The sequence below is a fragment of the Chroicocephalus ridibundus genome, chromosome 2 (assembly GCF_963924245.1).
Source record: "Chroicocephalus ridibundus chromosome 2, bChrRid1.1, whole genome shotgun sequence".
Taxonomy (NCBI): Eukaryota; Metazoa; Chordata; class Aves; order Charadriiformes; family Laridae; genus Chroicocephalus; species Chroicocephalus ridibundus.
The window spans coordinates 118962690-118980613 of record NC_086285.1 but is presented as its reverse complement, the minus strand read 5'-3'; the positions used below and the strand labels follow the sequence as shown (position 1 = coordinate 118980613).

Here is a 17924-nt window from a genome sequence, read left to right as displayed (position 1 = left end):
CCTGGAATACCAGTGTATGAACTTAACAGATGTGCTGCCGTAAGGGACCTACTAGGTTATAAACTGCAGAAATGATCTTTTTCTATTTCAGATTCCTAGCTTATTCCAGGGAGATTTAGGAACCACAGAAGTAAGGTGGAAGGTCACACGTTAGGACGGTAGCACCCACCCAGCACTTGACGTTGGGTGTAATTGTCAAGAAATCCACCTCTAATCGTTTCATTATTCAGTCATAGCATCTTGCCGAAGCTCCCGAGCAAAAGTAGGGCAAGAATGACTTCAGTAGCTCCGTGTCCAGGTTTTCTTAGGTGAAAGATCACTTTGAGATGACACAGCTGAGTAGTCAGGCTGAAATCCTAGTTGGTATTTTATTAATTTTGCACCAAGATAAATCCTGAAATTCTGACAAACTCCATGACAGGTGAAATTCCTTCTTGCAGAATCTGCTCAGCAAGAGGCTGCTCATTTCGTTCTGTTCGGAGGCAGGCAACAGGAGGGCAGCTTTATAATCAGCCCTCAAAGGAGCCCCGGCCGCCCCAGAGCCTTGGACTGATTGAATAACTCCTGGGCCTCTTCCCCTAGGCCTCCATCAGCAGGGGTCCTGTGGAAAGCAATCTCCCGCAGACTGGCACTGAAGTGAGCTTTAAACTACTATTTTCTGCTCTCCAGAGGAGCCTGGAGTACTAAAAGATAGATGGACTGCAGATATTTTATGAGAAACTGTCAGAAGAAGAGCAGAGTAAATGTTTTTTTTCCTCCTTCTTTGAGTCACACGCTGCATCACTGTAGAATTTTTTCCAGAATCTTTTACATGGAAAGTTTGAAATTAATTGGTTGCTAACCTTAATTTCGCCCCCCCCACCTTTCTTTTTCTTTTTTCCCTTCCCTCTTCCTTTTTTTTTTTTTTTTTTTCTTAAATATTCACTCGGAGGCCCTTTGCTTAACCACAGTTGCAGAAAATCAGTACCATTTGCACTGAAATATTTATAATGACAGAATGAAAAATTGGATTCATTTTCTGGCCTGTAGCCGAACAGTCTGCAACTTTGCGCAGCATTGTTTAGCATCTCTCATTCCTTCCTTTCATTGGGGTCGTTTTCAGACACACACGCACGCGCTGCCCATGCTTCAGAGGAATGCTTAGCAAAACACAGAGCCATTTTTAATCTCAGCCTTGAGAAAACAACTTGTCTCCAACCTTGCCACCATTTGTGGGGGGAAGCGAAGGCGGGGGGAGGGGGTCCCCGGGAAGCGTGTAGAATCCTTCTTACAGGAGAGATTATAGAGGATGACATGCAGTAATCTGTCCTCTACAGCAAAGCAGTGTACAGCTGGAATACAGCAAGTTGCTTTGGTGTGTTGCAGGGGAGGCAGGGTGGATTTAGCACCGGGCTGGGTAGCAGGATCTCTCCGGTAATCCCTGTTCTGCCACCAATTCCCTCGGTGGCCTTGGGAAACTCGTTTGCCCACGAAGGAAGAGGTTGTCAAAAGCTCCCTTTTGTGCGTGAACACAGGCTGTGGCTGTAAAAATGCCCCGTGCTTCTTTGCACCTCTAGAAAACAGAGGATGCTGGAACTGTACATATTTACTTCCCTCGCAGCAATGGTGTGAAGGTGAAGTGGTTGATGTTTGCAAAGTGCTTTGAAAATGAAAGTGCAGATCCTCGGGCTCCAATTTGCATCCCCTGCCAGTATAAAAGGTACCTTAGTCAGACAGCCAAGGATTCCCTCAGTACGCAGCAATTCCTGTTTATTTTGCTGGCTGGTTCTATATCACTCCCTTTTGGTCCTCACAGACGTGTCTCAGACTCTGATGAATTCCAGGGATTTCTAATTGATACATCAATCCCGTGGGGGTTATGATGAGCTAGCATAAATTCGGGCAGCCTTATGAACGCTTTAACGTGCACTGAGGACTATGGCGGCCCAAGATTTGAATGTCTAGGCAGCATGGATTCACAAAAATATACAGTGGCTGTACAGGAGTTAGTCTGAAAATATATACAATTTAGCAGAGAATGATAAGTCTCTGCAGATGTTGGACCGTTGTGCAGAAATTAATAGAGAAATATATCTATGAAAATATAAGGTTTCATATCTATGAAATTCTAGGGGTTTCAAAAACCCATAGAAATGATTCTCTGGTGAGTTCTGTAGACTGTCTTGACAACTGTGTTAGCTTCCGGAAAAGCCCTGTGGCCAAAATGTTAATCCCTGATGCCTATAAAGAGGTACCTTGAGACCATACTGGGTCCCCTGAGGAAAGGGGTTGGGTGCGGGGGTCGGATTCTGCAAAGTGTTGAGAATCCCCTGAAAACGTAACTGCCAGAAATTGCCTGTCAAGGTTCAAAAATGTCATCTTGCTGACTTCACCTGTATCAAATTTACGACATAGCTTTATTGCTGATAGCAGGTATCTGTGTATAGTACTAAATTCTGATCTCTATTCCACATCACTCATCTGAGCACAAATTTTTTATTTATTTGGTTCCTTCTGTTCAGGCTTCAAAATGTTGGCTCCCTCTCAGTGGTCTTAGGAGCACAGCCCGAGCAGGTGTGCCTGTAAGCAGTAGGAAGGGACAGACATCTGCTGTAAACGTCAGTGCAGCTCAGTTAACACTGCACAGCGTTCTGTGGTTTGCGGCAACGCATACTTTTTATCATTCAGAAGTTTCTTACCAACTTGCAGATTTGCCTTTTTACCATGTTCCCCGAGATAGTTTGACAGGTCAGCCTGAAGTGATGAGCGTTCTGACACAAACTGCATTGTGTCTTAGAAATTTTGCCTGCAGTTGTTTTACTGTAGTAGTGCTTTGATTTGGAGAGGAACTTTCTACAAAGTGGTGTGTTTTAGGGTATAACACAAAAAATTCCAATATTGTGCTGCACGTATTACTGAGATTTTCTGCTTAACCCCTATTATTGCTTTCTGGTTTTCTTTTTTTTCTTCATGTACGTAAATGGAGAACAGTATAATTATTGTAATTTTTAACAGTTACTGAGAAGCAAAAATAATAGAGATGAGTAAGAACATGAGCTTTAATTGCAAATACTAAATATGTTTTTAAACTGATGTATTGAAATCAGATTGCCATGGCAATTTAATGACATTTTAAGGGAAGCCATAGACCCAGAGTAGGGTTCTTTCAAATCCAGAAATATTTCTTTGGTTGAGATTACCAGAACACAAATATACAGGTGTGTAAAATGCCTTAAGATGCTGAAAAGATTTGCAGGGACAATAGACTACAGACCACGGTGAAGCGATAGTAGAGATCTAATGGGGTGGTACAGAACTGTTACTGAACATCAGGGACTGTAAGAGTAGCCCCCAAACAAATGTTTTATCTCATTGTGGAAGTCAGTACCTGTCTGGGAAAGCTGCTTTCTCTGCGGGCCTGAACTGTTGTGTTGGTTTTGTTTTTCTGTTTGGAGTGCCAGTCTGTTTACTGAAGTTATTAGTTTATAAATTTTGCCAAGGTAAAGTAACTGTGAGAGCTTTAAATTAGAATAAGTGCCACTTCTGTGTGGCAGGTTCCTTTGAGGGCTGATTAGAAAGCAGGCCTCCTGTTGCCTGCCCCTTTATGCATGGCACTGTTGCTGTGTGTACTTGTTTATAGCTTACCTTTGAATTTATATGTGTGCACCGTGGTATGATGAATCGCCCTCCGATAGCGAAGATTCCGCTTTTTTTTCTGGGATCAAGCTAATACTTCACTTTAAAGAGTTATTTTAATTAGGTGGGTTTTATTGTAATGAACTAAAATTAACTTGGAGTAGCAAATTATGTAAGACTGCAAGGGTTATAGATTGGCCTCACCATAGCTACAGCACATCTTTTTGTAAAGGAATTAAACTTCTGTATTTCAGACACCTTGGAACTAAACATAGACAGCAAATGAGTGTAAGCGACTTTCCTCCTAAATGTGACTCTTTTCCCTCAATCAGAAGGTTACCACACTAAAAAACAGCCCTAATGGGCAACAAGGGGTGAAAGCAGCAGCTGCAGGAGGCTGGATGCCCTAGCAGGGGATAGCCTAGGAGACAAGAGTACCATCACAAGCCAAACCCGGGGGGGGGGGGGGGGGGGGGGGGGGGCGGTTCTTCCATTTCTTCCACTGTCAGTGCAGGGTCAAGGCAGGATCTAATGACACGTCTGACTTGCAACGTGTCACTGGCCAGCTGTGTGACAGGAAACAGAATGACCAACCTTGAAGAATGACATTTCGTGGGAGGATACTTCTTCTCTCATGAGGAGGAAGGAAAAAAGCATAAAAGGATGCTTCTTTGTGTGATACTTCTTGTTTCAGAAGGGGAAGTATTAAAACGGAGGAGTCAGTTTTCACTGTCTTGCCCCTTTTATAGGTTCTGAAAACAGGGGAAAGTGAGAGTAAAATTCCTCCCATTTAGCTGTGGTCAGATTTCACACATCTTTTACACAAATGCAAATGACAACAAAGCGGAAGACAATAGAGAATCCAGACTTCTGCATTTTACAACCAACGACCACAATGACAAACATAAAATTTTATTGTCCTGGTACCACATGTCAGTAAATGCTCCAGATTTACTGATTTGCAGTGTGTATCCTTACAAAATTTAGAGAAGTAGTGACTTTGTTATGAAGGGCAAAATAGCATTCTGGTCTCTCTAAAAGTGACCTTTACAACATGGAGTTTCTTGGACTGAAAAGGAGGGAACTCAGATGAGGTTGCTCTAAGAACAAAACGTTTCAACATAGGGTTCTTAACTGTCTAACTATATAGCAGCTATGAAGAGATAAAAATTGTCCTTATTTTCTTTTCCAACAAGTAGACTCGTAATTCACACACACACCAAGCCTGACACATAAGCACTGTCCCAGTTCCCACTATTCCTTCTTTGAAGAGATGTAGGAATGAGGACTGTAAGATATCCAAGATGGGCTGGCACAGTAACCAGTTGTGAAGGAAATCAGAGAGCAAAAGCCATGGGGGCCTCTGCTTATCAGCTCAGAAGTCTTTGGCCGTTACCATCGAATCTGATCAATCTAGCTTTCCTTGCAAACTGTCGTGGAGGAAGAAGATGCATCAATGTGTAACAGAGTTCAGGGCATTTAGAAGAGGAGGAGAGGCAGCAGAACCCCATAGTTTCTCCTTTTCTTTCCTACACGTTTTAAAATTGAGATACCATGGACAAGGGGACATATTTTCACTTGCGTTCTGGATTTTGGAATCCAAAATACACACCAGTCCACTTAGACGTCTTCTTAACCAGGTGTATGTATGTATGCTTACTGGCTGGATAACTACCAAATACGATTTCCATGTACAAAAGCCAGGTTTGGTGATTTTAAAACTGGTCTGATTCAGGGTTTGCTTTTAGCTGAGCAAAAACGGTGTTAGTCGCTTTGAGTTAATCTGGGGCTCATCCATAACCTCCAGCGTGCTGAGTGCTGTTGTACAAGGCCCCACGCACCGGCTGGCAATGTGCGGGGAATCCAGATTCCGGCTGTCCCTTTGTCACCTGGTAAGCACAATACCCAGCGTTATGTCACCAGGTAGGGAGGTGAACTCGGTGATCGATACAAGCATGGGATGCGTCTGTCCATATAATAAGACAGCAGACAAGTTACAGCGCTTTTCTTTCAGGGTGTATCAAGAAACTTGTAATTTCACTTGTAATTTTGTTCAAAGGAATTCTTGTACATGCACCTATGGAAAACGGGAAAGGATGATTGTTTTAAAGGTTGCCCTTTGCATATAAATCACAGCTCTGTGTGCTTCCCCATTTTAATTGGGTGACCTTTTGAATCCTATGGACAGGAGCTTAAATTCTGGACCTGCCTGGTTTAAGATTTGAAATCAATTCATGATCTAGCAGTTATTCTGCTTTAAATCAGAGACCCCCAAATGGAAATTTGAGAAGAAGTTCCACTTGGAAGGTTCCTTCTCACAACTCATAGAAAACTTTGTTGCAGACCAAATAGATGTGTTTAAAATTCAGATTCATTTGTCAGTTTAATCCCTGAAAAGACCTACCAGGATTCAGTGAGTACGGGAGAAACAGGAGAAGCAAGAAACGTATAGTTTCCAACGGGACATTTCTGTGCAATTATCAATTTATGCTTCCATTATTTGTCACTAATTACTGCACTGAGCTGTTAAATATTTAGTAGTAGTTTGTTTAATTGGCTTTGACCTATAAAGGAATTTGTACATAGCGTAGCTCCAGTTCCAGGAGCCAGTTCCTCACTCCCAGCTAGGTAAATTTGTATTCACGTAAGATGAATGCATATTGTCAGACGAGGGGTTTTGTTTTTGTTATTTGGGTTTGTTACCTCTCTCTCTCCCTCACAGATTTTTTTGTCTTTAAGGTATCGAAAAGTGGAGCACAATGTAGGAGTGCTGCTTGTGGATGTAAAATGGGAGGAGGTCAAACTTAAACTTGTTTACAGATGTTGTAGTTTAGAAAGCACCAGCATGATAAATTAAACATAACAAAGAAAAAAATTAAAGCAGAGCAACAACTAGCCCATGAACACATGTGTCTGTAAAACACCGACTTAGTCCCTGAATATCTTATTAGGCAGTATTGCCTATCAAAGCTTGTTGTCCCCTGTTACTCTGTTGTACAATAGCTGCAGATAAATCTGGAATTCTTCAGCATTGGGTTCTGCTCGCTCTTTGCCTGGCTGTGTTTGACAGGATGAAGAGACTTCTGGCTGTGGCCTCTGCAGAGGGTGTGCAAGAATCAATCAGTACATGAGCAATACTCACTTTGTTTTAAACCCTACAGGCCTTGGTCTATTCTTACTTGTCCCTATCTTGAAAATCCCTTGATTTCAGAGGCGTTTCTCTTAATTTATACCAGGATAATCATAACCATATTCTAAAGTAATAAGACTTTTGATATATTTCTCAGAAGTGCCTCCTTTTGCCTTTTTTGTTTAAGCTTTTATTTCCACTTAATGAACAATTTTCTTACTGGGGAAGGATGCTTGTGTATTAATTTCAAACATTTGCAGTATCACAAAAGCCTTGTTTTTGTACAAACAAGACTTAGGCCTGGATCCTGATTAGCAGTACAGACCCATTGCAGCATAAAAGAACAGGAAGGCTTTCCAGTTTCAGTGAATTCCTGTGAACATGTCCTAACCATTGCCCTCTCTCCCCCCGTCACCATCATCTTGTGGTTTATGGGGGTAATACGTGCACCTTGCCCATGCAGCCAGGCCCACCTTGCCTGAAATGGAAGAGGTTGTCATAAGTTCCATTGCATTTCAGTACACACCAAACAGGGTACGGGAGGCTTATGGAAGACTATTGCCTGGCACCATAGTTTATAACAGCCTTGGAGCTACTCTGATTTATGTCGGAGGCTTAACCAGGAGCCCCCTGCCAACACTCGTAATGAGGAAGGTGCAAGGATGGTGAACAGACACTTGTGTTTGTGTCTGTTCTCTTCTGGTGACAATGATGAAGGTCTTATTTGCTGTACCTAGGAATATATGTCGTTCTTTTCCATACAACAAATCTGTGATATACGTACTCACATATAATAATGAATCCAAAAGGAATCATTGACATTTTACTAGTGACTTACTGGAAGTCTCTGAAGAAAAATAGGTATCAGGGGTTTTGGTTTGGTTTTGGCTTTAATTTTCAGTTTGCATCCCTGAGAACATGCTATCCGATTTGAGGGTTTTTTTTATGGGTAGATTTTCCCCAGGCCAGCTGGAAATGCTTGAGCAGAAGAACCAGAACACTGAGAGTTTTACATAAATACTATAAAGAGTACTATCTGATTAGCAGTCACGCCATTTCAGAGACATTAATATAATAACAAACCACATAGGTTAGGTGAACTAATTTATGTGAATAACTGCAATTCAGTGTAGACTTCCCTAAACAACAACAGTGGGCAGTCGTGACCTAAGATGGCCATTTAATTGGCCATCATGTCTGAGAACAGACCTGATTCTCAAAGGCTGGTAAATACCAACTCACCACACATAAGTGGTATTTATGGGAACACAGATTCTCTTGGGATCTGGCCCCTTCTTTGTTGTGGACATAGCTCTGGTTTAGTTCAGATCAAATCCTTATTCCCTTGGGAATCTCGAGTTTCAGAGACTGTATTTTGTTAGGTTTATGCTGGTGATCAAACTTGGCCTGGATGAAGCTCCATGCCTACTTCAGTGCATTTAAAAATTCATTGATACTCCTCCTGCTCTGCCAGTTGCACTGCAATACTGGAGATGCTGGTGGCAGGAACACCTTGCCTGGAATTTTTTTCTGTTCTGCCCAGAACTCCATAGTCTCCATTTGACTTCCTGCTTTTCACCTATGAAAAGTTATTAGACATCATGTCCTTTCCAGCTCCCTCATTCACTTAGGGTAAGGGTGACCACTGAAATCTGAATATATATTCATTTTTGTGTCAGAAACATTGTAATTCCTGGAATGAAAGACATCAGAAACATTTGTTAGTTCCAAGATTTAAGATATAACAATTTAAATTAATTTCTTGTAGTTTGTGTTTTATGAAAGGAAGGAAGGGGCACGGAGGGAAAATAATTTATGGTCACATCATCTGTTGGTGAGCTTCAACTGAAGTTGCTCCTTTTGTATGTCACTTTTGTGAAAAATACCAAAATGTATACAATCTGAGTGTTCATAGGTGCTCTGTCAGGACAATTAAGGATTATAGCATAGAATGGACCTAGATGTGTCCCTAAACTTCAGTTAATTCATTTGGTGGAGATGGACTGTGGAAGTGGTTACCCTTACCATGGGAAGACAAATCCCACCTATACTACCTTTTTACCTGTGTAGCAGCTGAGCCTGAGAAGCCCATGTAACAGAATCTTCCTAATTGCTTGCAGCAGCAGTGGCCTTAACATTTGGGGACACTGAAAGTAAGTTTACTGCTTTCAGATGCTTTGAAACAGCCCAGATATTCTACTGAAATCAGCTCCTGACTATGCAGATTTGGTTTCATGTGTGATTTGGGGCTGACTGAGCCTCTTCCTCTCCTGGGATGAACATCAGGAAAAAAAATCCTAACCCTGAGGTCTGTGAAGCTGTGAAATAGTCTCCCAAGAGGAGCATTGGAAGCTCTAATTAAAATTGGACTGGGCAAAACACTTGAAATTACACTATAGGCAATAATCCAACGCTGGCAAGATGGGTGGAGAAAACGCCCTAATGGGTCTTTTCTGTCTTTATATTCTATGAATTCTTGTTCTTCTCTTTTATTATGCTATTCCACCTTTTTCTTTAATGGTGACACAGTGTCATCTAGAAACTATTATAAGATACTATTGTGAGCTGAGTAAGATGATGTTAAATGTCAAAAGAAAATGCAACAGTTTCTCTGTGGGTCCACAGTGATTATACGGAGACAAGAAAAAGAGAAACTGACTGTAAGCGAGGGACGCCAGTGCAGTGTTTCTGGTCAGTAAGACAGTGGCAAATGCCTGCAATACACATGTTTATCATTTTGACATTACATTTCATATTGTCTGCTTATGAAGAATAACCACATTCCACCAAACATAACACAGGTGTGGAAAAGTCATTTACTGTAACAGCCTACATCACTCAGATTGCTGGAGACATCTTCTATCCAAATGTTTCAAATGTCCCCAAAGACCTGGACTAAATAATATCTTTTTTACATCTTAATTTATAGTATGTATTTAATCTTAGTATCTCACAAATCTAAATATCTCATCAATTTAGTCTTGGGTATAATCATATTACAGTTTACCAGGAAAGAACATTGCCACAATATAATGGGGCTTTGACAAGAAACTCCGTGCCGCAGTACTGAAGCAGCACAAGTTTGAAGAAAGAGCATAGCAAGCAACCTTTTCTGAGGCTTTTCTTAAAGTTACAATTATGTCTGAATAAGTTTCATTTATTTGTTTTTGGTGTTACCACGTAATACTCCTCTTCCCTCCTCCCCCTGCCTTTCCCTGTGATGCAGTATTTCAGCAGCATCCGATGCAGAGCTTTCTGTGTGAGAGGTCTGACATCATGACAACCGGTTAAGTAACAAAGCATCAGACCGAAGTTCTGGAAACCATGTTGGCACTGTGAAACTGCATTTTTGATTCGTCATTACCACTGCACTTCAGGTTTTGCTCGGCTTGCCTTTTCCGTGAGCCTTTCTTTCTTCCCCTTTGGTTCTGGAAAATCCAACACCCTCTTGTTAGCTGCAGACAGTTTGAAAAGTATGGTACGGGGTAAGAAGTTGGAATAAAAAGAAGGGAAGAGAAGCAGAAAATCTTGATTAGAAAGTATAATTTAATAGAACGTGTATTGAACCAAATGTATTGATTAATGTGGAAGATATAGTACTTATATTGATTCAAACTAGAGATTTAGTACTAAAAGCTGTAAGCCAAAAAGCTGTTGCAGATTGCTACAAAAGTCAGTTTAATGCTGTCCTTGAGAATGCCTTCACAAAGAAATTCTTCTAATGTTTGAGGAGTAGGTAGAATGCGGTATATGTCAGTTTGATCCCGGAGGGTTTTATTTTGTACTCTAATAGCTGTTACGAGCCTACATTATATCCAAGGAGTAATTTTCCTTAGGGGTGCCCAGCTCGCTTTGTGTCAATATTCTAGCATTTTAAGTCACGTACAGTATATGCTTCTGGGAACAGTGCAGGAGCCAGCCAGACTCATAATGGTCTGCATTCATTAATAAAGGCAGAAGCTTCTGTCCCTCCATTGCCCACTACAGGGATGCCTCCCTGGTCTTCAGGGACCCGTACAGACACATTTAAAGAAAGCTTTATTTTGAGTGGGCAGGAGATGAAATGCAGGACTTGCAGGCATTTCCTAAGTCAGCTATATGCCCGAGCACAGGGGTGACCTTAATGGGTCAGAGAAGAATGCAGGTCAAAAGACTTATTATCCAGCCTGTTGGAAACCAATTGCTTTTGTTAAAAAAAAAAAAAATTGTAGCGCTTAAAGGTTGATAGTAATGTAGAGTTCTGTTTTACAACCTGGAACTGTATTGCAGCATGGTGGGGCGCATTTTTTTTATTTTTTAATGCAAAAAAATAGTATACACAGCGTATACAGATACCTAGTGTACACAGATAAAGGATTCCAGATAAGTGATAACATGTAGGGTACCATAATTACTTAATCAGTGATGATTGATTACTCATGTTTGTGTTCTTGAACTAAGGAAAAAATAACATGCTGATGTGTTACTGTTACCATCTGTTGAAATAATGTGTCTACATTTCATCTTTATATTTCTTCATGTGTACCCTCTTTGCACTGTTTATCAGGTACAACCATGTATTTTTTCATCTAGTCATAAAAAACAGAAGTCCCATTTAAATTGAATGCAACCGCAGTTCGCATTGAGGATTCTAATGGGCTAGTGAGTCTGTGGCTATCTGTGGATATTTTTTTCTTCGTTAATTTTGATGCTGTGGGCAGGAAGTTTTTGCTTCCTGCTAATACTTCTCCTGTTCTATCTGAAACACAAAGACATACACCGAACAACAAAAAGTATTATTACCTCCTTTGTCTCGAGCACTTCTGCAAAGAAACGTTTTTATATTTTTTTGTCAGGGAGATTCTTCCATCTGGTATCATTGTGAAATCTTTGCGTGTTTTTAACTCCTTAACACTAACAACAGGGTTATCTCAAAGCATTTTTCTCCAGAAAAGTGGTGGCATAATTTTATAGCAGTTCACATAACGGTTGGGATCCTGGATTCTGCTAACAAAAATAATTATCTCTAGGAGCAGGGCAAATGCATTTTAAGAGTTTCTTTTGCTTGTGAAATATATTGAATTCAGGTTTTCACAGGCAACGTACCTGCTTTCCGGATAATGCCGAGACAGAGAAATTTGGGATGTAGGAGTTTTCCTGGCTGGGTTTGTGTCTCACGCGGTAACAAATGCAGTGACGCACACCCCTCCTGCTTCGCTGTTCCTCCATCTTGTGCACGCAAAGCTTGCATTTGTCTTTGCAAACTAGTTCCTCCTCATGAAATCACAGCTCTTGGAAACGTTCATGTAGCTATTGCTGAAGTCCAAGAAAGATTATGTTAAGAAAAAATACTTTTCCCTTTCCATGGCTAAATAGAAAATTGAAATTTTTGCTTCGCAGTGATGCTACCTCATAATTAAACAGATGTGTTTATGTGCAATCGGATTTGGGGGAGGCAAAGAAGGGGAGCATATGATATCTCCTGCACTTAGTCAAATGACTCCTTTTTGGCAACTGGACGTACTAATCGTTCCGAACTCAGGCAGACTAGTTTGAAGTTTCTGAAGGAAGCGTGTTTCGAGCTTGTGTGGTGTGTTTTAGTGAAGGGCAGCGCGCTCTCCGAGCGGCACAGGGGATCTCGACTGTAATATTGTGCTCTCCCTGGGTGTACCGCACTCCCGTGTCCCTGCCGTGTCCCTGCCGTGTCCCTGCCAGTGGGAGCTCCAGATTCTGCTTTCCCCGCCTGCCTGAACTCCCACTGCCTGGGAGGCAGGGAGCTGGCTGCACACAAGGCAAAGAGACTATCAGAGTCGAGATCTGCTGTGTGGATAATGGAGGAGAATTTTTGCCCTAAATTTTTAAACACAACACCCCTCATAAAAACAACAACAGTTCATAACTGGGATTAATGTTTGCAATTTTCAGTCACTTAGACATGGGGTCTCCAATAGATGGCTTTTGGTGGAGTGGAATATGGCTCTCTGTGGGATTACAGAATTTTCCTCCTTTTCTTATCTCTCTCCTTCCATCCTTCCCCTGCTTGTCTTGTCCGTGTTATGCTTCTGAAGTGCTTCCACTTTGTATTTTTTTGCCGCTTAGCCAAATAGGTATTTCTCCCTACTCCCTCATGTTAATTACTCTGTAAAACGAGTTTTGTTCTGTTTACAATAGGTATAGTTGCCTTTTTAAGGCCTAAACTGCTCAAAGCATTTCCTCGTGTTCTTATCCTGCCCTGTCTCGTTTTTCTCTGCATCACTTGTTTGTTTTTTTCCTATTATCTCTTCATTATCTCTAGAGAATCTCATTTTGTACCAGGCCATGGGAGTCAGGGACATTGAGAGCAGGGGCAAGTCAGGCCTTATGCTGTGCTTTGTTTTGTCTCCTTCATATTTGGGCCTTTTTATTTTTTAATCAAAAATGTCATTGCAGCCAGAGTTACGGCTACACTTCTAAAACACCTTTTCACTGCTTCATATGTAACTGTTCATCCAGTCCCAAACTGATTATGCATTTTTCACTTAGTGCAAAGAAATAAAAAATGGGCATGACTCACATGCTTGCTCTCAGTAGATTAGAAACAAAAGATAATACACACACCCCCCAAATATCTCTCTGCAATGTCACAACTGGTATATGACTTCACTCACTCAGAAGCAGAGAAAAAATCAGAATTCAGGCTGCCACCCTATATTTAACTTGTCCTGTTGTTTCTAGGTACTGCAGGGCCTCCAATAAGCCTGTGGTGTTATGCTGTAAGTGCTGCAATAAATGGACACAACAGGATGACAAAAGGGCTGACTGTCAGGCTTAACTCTTAATTTCCTTGCTTTTGTGGTTTAAAGTCAGAGCCTATTACCTGTGACCAGCCAACAGTTTCATTTGCAGCTATTGTTACTGCTTTACAGCATTTTGAAATGATTTTATGGGAAGGATAAGAAGCTAGGTGAAATCAAGTGGTAGAGTGTATTTTTTTAACACTCTCTGGCCTTGGACAGTCTGGAATTCCTGCCATCAGCATTAAATCATTTTGTATTCACATCTGGAAATTGCATCTTTAAGTGTCACTGGGTCATTTTCCTTTAATCTTGAGAATGGCACTACATTAAAAATTCCTGAGTCTTACAGTAAGATCCTTTCCTTGCCAAATGTCCCATGAACTATTGTTTGTGTGCGTGCAGAGTTTAGGGAGAGAGAAGGAGGAAGGGAGGGAGAACCATCAGGCTGGTCTGCAGTCACGCTGTATTTCACATTTGTTTCACCAAGACTGTTTTCATGTGCCTTTTCATGGGTGGCTCCGGAGGGTATGGTTCAGTAGATGTTCACTTTGTTGAAAATGATGACTGTCTTTTGGGAACAGGTTCATCCTGAAGTGCGTTAGTCCAAAGGGGTTTTAAGACAGATTAACTTAATAAAGCCGAGTGAAAGGACTGGACGTGCTGGGAGCAAATTACGGGACATGACACCCGTGCCCTCTGGGTCACTGGCCCAAATCTGGCCCAGATTACTAGGGGGAAAATTCACCAGTAATCAGTGGCTGCCTTGTTGTCTGAGAAGGGGCGTTCACAGACCTTTTCCAGTTGTTTGTGGATCCAGTGTACATTGTAGAAAACACATATTAGATTGGATCCTTGCTCTTAGCTCGATGCTTGTGAAGGATCTGAGCCACTGCAGGCATTGAAATAGCATCTCTCATCCCCAAAAGTGGTCGACTCGATTAGGGCAGTGGTAGGAAAGATGGCAAAACTTGTGTTTGCTGCTGGCTTTGGTGATTGCTTGTATGGGAAAGGAGAACGTCAGACTCCAAAGTCCGTGCGCTCTCACCTCACATAAGGCACTGCATTCACTTGAGGAAAAATACCTGTGGTTTTTGGTGACCAAAGGAAGAGCTGTGGCAGCCCCTCCTGTTTTCTCATCAGTCTTCGAGCTCTCTGCTAGGCACAGGATGACTCCTACCAGAATATACTGTGTATACTGTTTAAGGGGAAATAGATTTTAATGCAATAAAACATTTGAAGTGGTGCCACAGTCTAGGAAGCGCAGGCCAATTAGCATATTTTTGGTTTGTAAGCGGCAAGGTATTTTATGACAAATAAATGCACTTCTCATTTGCATAATGCATAAACCATGAGCCGTATGTAAACGGACACCAGAACCGCTGACCTGGTATGCAATTTCACCAGGGCAGGTCAGCCCAAACCGACCTAGAGAGAGCGTGTCGCCCTTCTTGTGGCACACAGAAAGAACATCGGTGTGAAACAGCTGGGGAAAACTCCCCTTTGATAATGACGCTTCTTCCGGACACTTCGGAACAGGGAGGGGTCAAACATACTCTCCAGTCCATCATTTTGTGCGATATGTTGGGAGAACTGTGTTTGCATCTTTCTTTCACACGGAAATAAATGCCTGTCCTGTGACTAAACTGTTTCTTTTATTTCTGTTACAGAACCATACGATGACCCAGCACAGCAGTTAGTGCAAGGCCCATCTCTTCCAGAGAATTCTTTGTGGCACAAAAAGGGAACACGTTTTACTCTTTGCACGAAACTTTCATTGTTAATGTATATTATTCAGAAACATTGTATTGTACCATAAAACTTGTATTATCGAAACTGTTGGATGTTCATGTGTTTGAACTTTTGAGCACCGGATAGAATTCCTGTATATAAAGTGTTGCACATGTATTATGTTGTCTGATACTAAAATGGTCTTATAAAGACAAGTGGACTTGGGCCCTATTCAAGAAAGATACAAATAATAATAATACTGTGTGAGGGGAAAAAAATAGCTTAAGAAAAAGTGTCATTTTCAAGGAGGAGGGAGAAGGTAATAGCTATGTTCCATTACAGCTCTGTTTGGCCTTCCTTTCGTTTAAACTTCAGTCTAAAAATCTCTCTTTTGGTATACAAACGGATGACTCCAAGACTATTTTTTATTGCTGAAGATTCGTGCAAAAAATACGAAGAGACTCTTTCTCACAGAGCAGGAACCCACAGTTGAATAAGGCCCATATATATATTTGTAAGCCTTGCGATATGACAGATAGCATTACCATATATGCAATAGTTGTTATGTAGATTGTCAAAGAAGTTTTTTTTTTTCTGGATACCATTTGAAGCTTTGAGTGTTCAAGACTTTCCTTAATGATTTCACACGGCCAAATTCTTGAATCAGTTGAACTAACCTGTATGTTACTGTTATTAATGTTTACTCTGCGGTCTGAACCTGGAGATTACTGGAATTGTTTTCCAAAAGGAAATAAATTCAGTTTACCATTATGTGTGAGCGTGCTTGTGTCTTGTCTTTTTCCTTGGAAAGTAGTGTTATTATTACTGCTCCTGTAGTACTCAAAGGACCACCAAGATCTGGAGTCTCATTGTATCAGGACCTGTACACTGCTCAGCAGCAGGTCACTTTTCTCAGAGCTGGGCATTTAAATAAATGTAATTGTAGAAAACAGATCTGCTGGCCCACTGGAAAGCAATGTGTGCTTGAGGGAAATATTCACTGTTTTCTGGTTTTGTTCCTTAGTTTGTTTTATTTGGCAGTCTCAACAATTTCGTACCTGTACACTTGACATGTTGGTTGCCAGAGGAGTCGCTGCACATCTTCTGTGTATCATTATCAGTGTATTTCAATGTGATACTATTTAGTGAGTGGGGTCTAGTGCTGGCAACTGGGAGCCACCGCAGTTCTGCCAGTAGCACTGTTAACCTCACATCCCTCACCCTCTCTTCTGCCATGGGAGAGGAATTGGAGGCGGCGCACGCCACGGGATGATGCCCACTAGCGCCGTGGCCCCGGGGGACCCGTCACAAGACCTCACAGCTTTTGGCTTCTGACTGCCTGCAATTTCAAGGAGAAGAAAGAAGCGGATAAAAACTCTCTTTGCCTATCGGTATCCCCCACTACTCCAGCTCACCTATGAAAGAAGACCAAAAAAACATTCTCCAGCTATTTTAGTGTCTTACCTTATTGCTTGAATTACTGGATTCATCCCACAGAAACCAGTGTTGCTGAAATACTGCAGTTAAAGAGCTGCACATCACAACAGTCCAAATGGCTGGAGCTGCTTGCCTATTGCTGTCAGGGTAGATATAAAGTGTGATTTCCAGTTTGCTGAATGTCACATTTTGACTCTCCACAGATGGAGGATGGAGAGGAAAGAACTAAAGTCTGAAAGTCTCTGGTTACCAGATATTCCAAGAAAAAATGTGTCACGTTTAGAACTCCAGCTTTGAGAATATTTTGCATATTTTACCAAACACAAAAAAGAAATTCCTGGGTTTTGTATGAATATCTCATTTGTGCTGACAAAAGGATAAATACAGGCACAAGTACACAAGGCTTGTAAAATGCCAGTTCTATTTATAAGTCAGAAACTGTTTCCATTCTTATTCTCATTAATATATTACTCGTCTCAGCCAAATTGAATGTGATGATATGTTCTTTATTTTTGACAGACACCTGAAAAGATATAAGACATTTCAGCCTTCATGTGTGAAAGTGTGACATATTGGTTAAGACTGAAAATAACATGTTTCTAGTAGAGTTCAAGTATATAAGAAATATTACACCCTACTGTTTTTGTAAATGCCAGAGTGCCACTGAGTTGAGACAGATGGTAGCTGGGAAAGATGCAATCTTATAATCAAAAGCTAAAATATGTCAAAAATATGTTAGCAAGCAAAACATAGCATATTACTAGCGTCTCATGTCATGACAGCTTGCAAAACATGCAAAGATGTTGAATTTCTAGATATGTAAATAAAAGAACAGTAAACAGAGCAACAGCGAATGTGATGAAGACTTTACGCATCGATTGTCCCTTTAGGTCGGTGCGGGGGAATAGAGGGGTCTTACGGCCGCAGGCAGCCCCAGGTGGCTTCTGAGACCTGGCTGCTGGTATCAAGTGCTGGCATCCTCTTACCTTTTCTAAAGTAACAGGTTTCTCAGTGATACCTAAATAGCTGTTTAAATAGATTATGGAAGACATCCGAACTTCCCAATGAGAACTGAGTATTCCTCGGGGAATTAGCACAGCATTTAGAAAAATCAACAGGAGAGGCAGATCATCTTACCTGTTGGAAGAACAGACATGGCTCTGTGTGTATGTGTGTGTGTGTGTGTGCGCGCACGCATTTCAGCTATGGCATGCCTTTCTCTGTCCTGGGTCAGCAAAAGCTGAGCGAAGCCCTTGCTC

General features: G+C 41.4%; 1 protein-coding gene across 9 annotated transcripts in view; it reads left to right on the top strand.

Annotated features, from left to right (window-relative positions):
- ZNF521 (zinc finger protein 521) overlaps positions 1–17178 on the top strand; it is a 239752-nt gene extending 222574 nt beyond the window's left edge. For 7 of the 9 annotated variants that reach the window (XM_063326747.1, XM_063326740.1, XM_063326745.1 and 4 more), the window contains one exon: positions 15168–17176. In XM_063326747.1, the coding sequence (XP_063182817.1) occupies positions 15168–15197 (30 nt within the window). In that variant the 3' untranslated portion in view covers positions 15198–17176. Of the gene's footprint in view, positions 1–15167 lie in introns of all 9 variants that reach the window. The other 2 variants (XM_063326739.1, XM_063326738.1) reach the window with 2 other exon arrangements.
- Positions 17179–17924: the final 746 nt, after the last annotated feature.